The 9308-nt window shown below is 41.5% G+C and overlaps 1 protein-coding gene across 1 annotated transcript; it reads left to right on the top strand.

The window, feature by feature from the left end:
• Window positions 1-3689: 3689 nt before the first annotated feature.
• On the top strand, window positions 3690-6227 carry POU3F1 (POU class 3 homeobox 1). The gene has a single exon (XM_033956166.1). The coding sequence runs from the start codon at window positions 3721-3723 to the stop codon at window positions 4852-4854; it is 1134 nt and encodes a 377-aa protein (XP_033812057.1). The 5' UTR covers window positions 3690-3720; the 3' UTR covers window positions 4855-6227.
• The last annotated feature ends 3081 nt before the right edge of the window (window positions 6228-9308 follow it).

The following is a 9308-nucleotide window of genomic DNA, read 5'->3' as shown; positions in this document are numbered from 1 at the left end:
AAAAAATCAATCATAAACCGTGTGGACAATTCACTTGACTTCAACTGGACTTAGAGCGTCCCTAACATTTAAGATTTCATCTCTCATTGCCTGGATCTACCTAGGCAAAAGACTTGCCTTGCCTCTTTCATAGCCTTTCGATGGGAGTTTATGCCCTGCACAAATGAAATTTTAGAGGACGCCGGAGTCTTATGGTATAAGTATTTTAAATTGCATATAAATCTACATTTTTTAGACCCAGTACCTCAAAGCAACCTTCACATCTTTGCAAAAAAAAGAAAAGAAAAAGCAAAAAAAGCAGAATAAATCTCTTTGAAACCAATTTAAAAATGAAAATAGATACAAATATGAATGTGCTCCCTGTTTCTATTCTCTTACACGTGAATGGAAAAGCAGATACACTACCATTCTTATTTCTAAATAAAATAAAACCAGATCTCCAAGAAAAACCCAGATCTGTTCCATATATGATGAGCATTCAGCCTCTTAACGTTGAAATCTGAACACTTTTATACCTTTATAGATCACACTTTCAATTAAAATGTAGCGCATTGGAATTAGCAGATACTGGATGGTCCTAGATCTGGAGCGAAACCCACCGAGAAGGGTCGTCTGAAACGAAAACCAGTTCCAGCACACCCAGAGCATTTTAGCCTAATGGATTGGGGGGAGGGAAGAGAGCAAACTTACCCAAGTGTCTTCAGAAGATGGCACGAGATTAACCAGCAGGCAGATCTGGGTCCAAATGCTGAGGGGCATTTTGCTTTCCTTGTCGAGCTTCGACCTCAGCGTCAGCATCTCTGACCCCTGGATGAGCATTTGGGGGGCTTTGCTGGGCTCAGGATGTGAGGAGATACTAAGCAATCTCGGTGCTGGGAAAACAACAAAAAAAAAAGTGGGGTGTAGAATGAGACGAAGCCCTGAATTTCCATGGAAGGGACGTGATTGTGTTAGTTAAAGCTCCATAGCTGTCCTCTGTCTGGCAGCTGTTTTGCAATTCATAGGACTGGTAATTTGCCGTTAGGGCAAAACGTGAAGAGAAAAACAATCAGACGAATGTGAAGGGGGGGGGAGAGGGAGAAAAATCCTGGACAAATGCAAGACTAATTGACTTTGAAAGGCATCAAATGACATATATCCAATGAGCAAGTTTGCAGTTTTGAGTCCAAAGAAGGGGTTATCTCTTCGCCTGTGGTCAATATTTTATAATCTGACTGTACTGATGAAGGAAGACTATCAGTAGAAGGAGGTAACAGTCTCTCTAGATTGACACACAGTCTGTTTAACAGTAAATGTATTTGTGCTGAGTGGATTTGAAATTCAAGGATAAGACGAAGAAGCAATAATCGAGACCAGAGGATCCTTCATTAGTAGGCAACTTTTTTTTATTCATATCACTGGAATTATTCTTTTCTCCTATTGAATCTTTTTAGTAAAACGCATTTCTATTATCCTGCTCTTGCACGCAAAATCTTTCTCTTGTAACTTATTAACTTCCGTGATACCTCATCCAGGTGTTCTGAATATTCCAACATTTGTAAACTTTTTCCTGCTTTTGTGTCTAGGTATAGGGAGGGGGGCCGCTGAAAAGTTCGCAGCCCAACCAAGAAGAGCCATGAAACTTACACGTTATTGCACACTTTTCTTGACACTTTGTTTCAATAAGGCAAGTAAATGGGCACAAGTATAGGGAAACCGAGCCATTGTGACATCACCGATGAAATTGGCTCTTAGGCATTGGTGGAATGAGGCATTATGACATCACAATACGAGGGGCCAATGAAAAGTTCTCAGCCCAGCCAAGAAGAGAATGATGCAGAGCCATGAAACTTACAAGTTATTCCTCACTTTTCATTTCAGTGAGGCAAATGCATCTAACAAATGGGCACAAGTATAGCGAAACCGAGCCATTGTGACATCACCGATGAGGTTGGCTCTTAGGCATTGGTGGAATGAGGCATTATGACATCACAATACGAGGGGCCAATGAAAAGTTCTCAGCCCAGCCAAGAAGAGAATGATGTGGAGCCATGACTCTTACAAGTTATTCCACACTTTTCTTGACACTTTTCGTTTCAATGATACGAAATGAAACGAAAAGTGTCCAGAAAAAGTGTGGAATAACTTGTAAACTTCATGGCTCCATGTCATTCTCTTCTTGGTTGGGCTGAGAACTTTTCAGCGGCCCCCTCCTAATTGCTCATGTAAATGGCTAGGATTTAAGTTTATCATTATAAGACTTTTCTAAACAGAGAAGAGCACATGGTTTACAACACCGAGGACCTCTTTCATGTCACCAGCTCCGAATTCCAAGTTAAACTAACTACCAGTACTTTAGCTCCAGATTACTTTCTGTGAAGTTCCTGCAGAGCCCAATTTCAGGAAAACTCCTGTCAAAAACCAAAGCTTTAAGATGGCTACCTATAAGAGCACAGAAAAGTAGCATTTTGTCTTATTAAAACAGAAGCATAAAAACATGATGGCAGATGAAGGCCAAATAATCCATCCAGTCTGCCCATCCGCAGCATCCATTATCTCCGCCTCTTGCTCAGTTTAATCAGGCGTTAACTTTTTTTAAAAAAATCTTTTGCTTGATATTTCAAATCCTTGAATAACTGAAGTGGCCAACCCAGGCACCGCATTATCAACGTGCAAAGTTTTATCACTTTGAAGTGACGAGAATCAAAAAAAGATATTAGATACCAGTTAGATGCCCAAAGATAGTGAAAAGTCCATAATAATCATTCAGATTTCTTCCTAATCATATAATTACTTTGTTATAATAATCTAGTTACATGCTCCAGATAACATATTACACATATATTATAATCTGCACTGCTGCTTTTTTTTTCCATTTTCATTGTTTGCTAAAGCACTGCAGAAAACTGTGCTATAGACAATTTTAATCTATTTTAGCAATAGGGAAATATAAATTTAAAAAAGAGAAAAAAGAAAATTCAGATGAAATGTGGGTAGAATGGCATAAGGCAGAGTTAGCTAATGGTTGTGAGTCTTTCAAAACAGGATAAAATACTGAGAACGCTTACTTACCATTAACCCGTACGTAAATGAAGGCCTTTTGGTAATAAAGAGGGAAAAAAGTGGAGAAACAGACTAAACCGTACGTCACATCATTGTATTTCCCCTTTATTGAATTAGGTAATTGAAAATCCTTATGATTAATAATGAAAATATTGTATATCTTAACAGAGCAAAGGGAAAAAATAGTTTTCCCTTACTCTCTCCATTAAGGTTGATGGCCAATTAGCTCTTATCAAACGAAAGAAGCAACAGCAGAAGGGCAGGAGCTTCCCAGGAAAAGAATAACTTTAAAAAAAAAAAAAAAAAAATCCCCACTCTTTACTCCCCCACGTGGTTATTCGCAAAACAGCATGAATGAAAACCTCCCAGCCAATCAGCCGCCGGTAGCGCGCAAGAAAAACTCAGCACGCGGACTCCTCGCTCAAATAGCCTCCCCTGTCCAATGGCATCGAGCAGCTCCGGCCCGCAGGCCAATCGGCTAGAAGGGGGGCGCGGCAGAACGCCGGCTGCGGAGCAGAGCCTCGGCCGAGCCCCGATGCTCCAGAGCCTAATAGGTATAAAAGGGCCAATGGGAGCGCAGGGGGCGGGGCTCTCGTAGCCAGCCGCGGCGCGCGGGCTGAGCCCGGGCTCTAAAGCGCAGAAATCGCGGAAGGTGTAATCAGTGAAGGAGTCGGAGCCATGGCTACAACTGCTCAGTATTTACCTCGGAATAACGCTCTGCCTTCCAGCCCTCTAATGCATCCGGACTCGGACAGGATGCACCAGGGCACGACGTACCGCGAAGTGCAAAAGATGATGCACCACGAGTACTTGCAAGGGCTGGCCACGAACACGGGGCATCCCATGAGCCTCACCCACCACCAGTGGCTGCCCGCCACCACCACCAGCGACTGGAGCGGCGGCTCTGCCCACCTGGGCCAGGCCGAGCACGGCAAGAGCGGCGTGCACAACGCCCGGGACGACCTGGCCGGCGGCTTCCACCACAGATCGCACCTGGTGCACCAGCAGAGCCCCAGCAGTCACCCGGGCGCTTGGGCGCCCAACGGCGCCCATCACCTGGCGCCCATGTCGCCTACCTCGAACAGCCACCAGTCTCTGATCTATTCCCAGTCTGCGTACACCAATTTAAATGGCATGCTGGGCCCCCAGGCCGCGTCGCTGCACCACAGCATGCGAGATCCCTTGCACGAAGAGGCGACCGTGCACGACGCTCAGCTCGAGTCCCCGCCGCAGCTCCTGAACCACCATCAGGACCACTCGGACGAAGACGCGCCCAGCTCCGACGACCTGGAACAGTTCGCCAAACAGTTCAAGCAGAGGCGCATCAAGCTGGGCTTCACCCAGGCCGACGTGGGCTTGGCCCTGGGCACCCTCTATGGCAACGTCTTCTCCCAGACCACCATCTGCAGGTTCGAAGCTCTGCAGCTGAGCTTCAAAAACATGTGCAAACTGAAGCCCCTCCTCAACAAATGGCTGGAGGAGACCGACTCGACCACCGGGAGCCCCACCAACTTAGACAAGATCGCCGCGCAGGGGAGGAAACGGAAGAAGAGGACCTCCATTGAGGTGGGGGTGAAAGGGGCTTTGGAGAATCATTTCTTAAAGTGCCCCAAACCCTCGGCGCACGAGATCACCAGCCTGGCGGACAGTCTGCAGCTGGAGAAGGAAGTGGTCAGGGTTTGGTTTTGCAACAGACGACAGAAAGAGAAACGAATGACCCCAGCTGGGGTTCCCCACCCCCCCATGGAGGATGTATATTCACACGCCGACACCCCCCCTCTTCATCACACGCTACAGACCCCGGTACAATGACTCGTTTGCGGTGGAAGCGTTTGACAGAATTTGAAAAAAACAAAAAATAATAATTAATTTTACTTTGGATTTTACAACGAAATAAACGAAACGAATGTAGGGGATGATTACAGAGCCTTGTTCACGTTCCAAGAAGACAGATCAGTAGTTTCCCACTTTTCAGTTTCGTTACCTCCAAATTCCAGAGATGTACATTATTCTAAGGTAAATGAAAACGGACAGGAAAACTGCTTTATTAAATAAGTATCAAATTACGGTGAATCATAAAGGGATGGGCTTAAAAATTTTAGGAACTTTCCTTTCCATGTAGTTTGCATTTAGAAAGAAAACGAAAACAACTGGATTAAGGCGAAACACTTTCCGAAAGACTTACAGCCGGTGGATGGAATCGTGTTCTATTTATTCAGCAGTCGATCTGTATCACTTTTGTTTGTTTTTATTTTTTATTTTTTTTAAAAAAAACGTTGTATTTATTTGATATGCTAAAATGAAGTAGAGATGATGCCTCTGTAAAAAAAATAAATAATAAAAAAAAATGAATAGGTAGCCAAAGGGGATTAAATTATATAATTTATTTTTTTTTTCTTCTCTTTTTTTAATTATGACTTTTATTATATTTTGCTGTCCTGTAGTTTGTTGCGGGTTGAACGCAATTTCCACCCTGGGAAGCAACGAGGATTTCGGAACCGAAAAGGTTAAAAATGAAAGCTGCTTCTCTGGCAGCTGCTTCAGCAAAATGCATGATAAAAGAAGTCTTTTTAAAAACGTATGTGTTGCTTTGGTTTCTTTTCCTTATAGCAAAGTTTACAAAAATAGTACTTTGGCCTGTGAGGTTTTTCATTTGATTTTCTGGCAGTTTAATTTCGGGCCCCAGATTTTCAGGGCACTGTTTTGACATGTATTCCGCTGGCTGTTTGGAGGGAAAGCCCTTTTCTTAACATAAAATCAATTTCGGTATTATCGCCTCGACTTTATTTCCTTGTCCATCAAGGGGACCCGTTGCATTTGTAATCTCAGACCGACTAAAGTTTTAGAAACGTCTTCAGCCTAATGGTCCGAATTCTATCAATCTTTGTACACAGCGCTGTACAACAGAATGCAACTACCAGCTTTTTAAGATTTACTTTTTTGAAAACCACCTTCATCCCCGTAGCCTCGAAATATTTCTGGAAATAAAGCAAAGAGAAAGGTCCTGACAGCTTTTTACACAAATACTTCTGTATATATGTGACATATGTAAGCATATGTATTTGGTTATATAACTTGTGCTTGGTGTTTTTGATTTTTTTTTTTTTCATTCCAGACGATTTTGTACACTAACTAATTTGAAGAGAATATTTTAATATTATTTCCTTATAAATTTGACCCTTTATAATTTATTTTCTAAATGTGTTTGGAGTTTTTTTTATTGTTGTTGCTTTTTTTTCGGTTTACCTTTTAATTATTGAAATCGTTTAAAAAAAAAGGAAGTTTGATTTGGTATCTTTTGTTTGTATTGTTTGTACTGAAAAATGTAGACTGCGAAGTTACATTTCTATTTATGTTTATAGTAATATTTTGTTACTTACATAAAACATATACCCCAAAATAAGCCTCTGGGTCTTTTTTTTTTAAAGACATTTTCCCTGTTAGATCTTTTTAAAGAAAACCAAAATCAAGTTTAAATGTACTTTTCCAATCATATTATCTGCTTTAAAAAGTGGATATGGTTGCTTAAGTGAATTTTAAATTTTTTTTAAAAAAGGCTTCATTTTATATTAAGTTGCTGGTGGGGAAAAATAATATATACCTGTTGTCCTTTAAGATGCTCCAACCATGAAAAGCTATATAGGGCAGTGTGCTCTATGCTTGTCACAGAGCTTCAAAAATAAACTTGAACTTCACTGAAAGAAGCTTTAGTGGTATTTTAACCCTTTATTTGCCATTGTGTTGGGTCCATTTCACTTGCACAAAGTTTTTGAACAGATGTAAGAGGGAGTTGTGTTTTGGGTTTGTTTGGGGGGATTTTTTTTTTTTTCTGTTGGGAAAACCCAGGTCGGGAAGGCTGAAAAGAGAAATGCAAACGTATTTAGAAGTGGCAAGAGAATTTTTCCAAAGTTTGTCAGCAACAAGGGGAAGCCAGCGATCCTTTGCACTAAAAGTGTGTTTTGATCAGACCATACCAAATGCAAGGATTCCTTTACAGGGAGCTGAGGGGGTACATCTCCCACTTTTCATATATAAGACAAGGCTGTACTCATGCCAGGGGGTGCTGAAATGTTCTCATCCCAACCAACTCCCTAAGTTCTAAGCATTATTTTGCCATTGTAGCTGAGAAACCTGTTTATTGAGAATTAACATATAACTTAAATATCATATTAACATATATTAACAAACACAATTGTATCACCTTAACAACCTTGATCCCGACCCCACCATACAAGCAAGGGGTGGCATGTCCCCCACATGCCCCATTGTCCAGGGTCATCCGACCCACCAGGCGCGGTTCCCAGCCAGCCCACTGCTCATCCCTTGATGAGCCCAGCAGCCAGTAGCTCGGGATACTGCCACCCAAGCTATATGGCGGGAGGACGGGAAAGCTGCCTCGGAGGAACAGGTAACCGTTTGGGTCCTCCGAGGGTCCTACCTTATTACCCCCTCCCACAATTCCCTTCGGCCACGGCCTCCCCCGCCTATCCGCAGTCTTTCCCACGGCGGCCCCTCCGCGAGCCCTTTCGCCCTCCCTCAACTATCCTCAAACTGCCCCCTTCCACCCTCGTGGGCCTCCCAGCTCCGTGTTAAATGTCGCCTCTCAAGACGGGCTCTCGGGCTTTCTATTCTTGGTTGGACTGAGAACTTTTCGGCACCCTCTGGTAGGTATGTTGTCATTAATATGCTAAAGCTGTTTCTCATGGTTCAGTCACATGGAGTGACCACAATACGGTCTTATTTCTCCAATATTATTTGGGTTGTATCTGTTGGTGCGACAATATTTTCAAACTGTGCAGTAATATTTATTTTAAGGTCCTACAGTGTTCAGTAAAAGTAAACCAGCTTATTTGATGAAAATATGTGCTAATGACTTTAAAAAAATACAAAATCCTTGGAAAATACATGTATTAATCCTAATCATAGAATTAGCTCACCTGACTCTGTGTCTTTTTGTAGTAAAGTGGCTGATAAACCGATTGTAAGATCAAACTCCTGAAGATAGCTCTGAATTAAAGACACAGGATTAACCATTTTGGGAGTTTTATGCTAAGCATTTTGTTTCTAAATATTTTATTTTTCTATTGATGTGGATGGCAAAAGTTGTCTTAAGTTGCTGACTATAATTATCAATTTGTAAAGTCATTTTATAAACGAATATTCTCCTTACCAGTCTACGTATCTGCAGTCCACAGCATAGAATAGAAACTATGTGAGTATGAAATCATTTTAAGTATTCAATACATGTGATAGTTTGCAAACCTTTTTGTCAGTGCATACGATGTTCATCTTGTATTCATTTCATTAGATTTGAAAATGAAAATACTTTGAAAGCGTGAGCTGGCTGTATAAAAGTGACCCTATTCAGATAACTTAGGTTATCTTATTTGAAATCTATTTTTATAGAAGCCATGAAAATAAGTAACTGAAAGACACGTAAATATATTATGCTGTAATGAATCTTTTCAGGTATATCTAATGTACATTTCATGTTAAATCTGCATATTTTTTTCAGTCGGACAAATGAGTCCTAATTTATTATAGAAGATGTTGCAACAAAGTTTTGTAGGGAGTGGGACGCGCGTATATTTACAAACGCATATCCAGTATAAAACTTTACTTTAGGCGTCTGGGTTTAGAACCAGAAGACTGAAAATGTCAAGGTGAAGCTTTGTTAAAGCGATTCTTCGTGCGTTACAAGGGAATGTACGTATTTCATTTCCATCTCTACCCTTCATCATTTTCTTGCTAAACGTTTCTTTTAAAACGCGCCTCGGTTGTTGGATTTGCTGCAAGAAGTTCCCCTCACCCCCCCCCCCTTGCAGAATTTGAAAATGAACTTCAGGGTGGAAGATGCTTTAAAATCCTGTCTGGAAGCTGGACGGGTGAGAACCGTTTTAGCTGTGTGTGTTTTTTGAGGGAAAAACCTTCAGATCATAGCCCCACTTCGTCTGCACTAGGCTTTTCTGTCGTTGCGCATCATAACCCACCGGTAAAAGTTAGACTATCAAAAATGGTTTTTGCCCTACCAGGTTGACTGCGCTATCCGATTTCAATAAGCAGTTTAAAGAGCTGCTGGCACCCCAAATACGTTTTACTATGCGTCTCACCAACTTTAATATTTTTCTATTCCATGTGTGATTTAAGGTGGACTTTTATTTTCAAAGTGTTGAACTTCTAATGTGTTTTTTTAACCACAGGCCCAGAATGGAAGCAAAGTATTTGGAAACCCCAAAATATTTCATTGTATTCCACATCTCTGTTCT

This window comes from Geotrypetes seraphini, chromosome 8 (genome assembly GCF_902459505.1).
Source record: "Geotrypetes seraphini chromosome 8, aGeoSer1.1, whole genome shotgun sequence".
Lineage (NCBI taxonomy): Eukaryota > Metazoa > Chordata > Amphibia > Gymnophiona > Dermophiidae > Geotrypetes > Geotrypetes seraphini.
The sequence above is the reverse complement of the archived record's forward strand: the minus strand, read 5'-3'. Positions and strand labels throughout refer to the sequence as shown.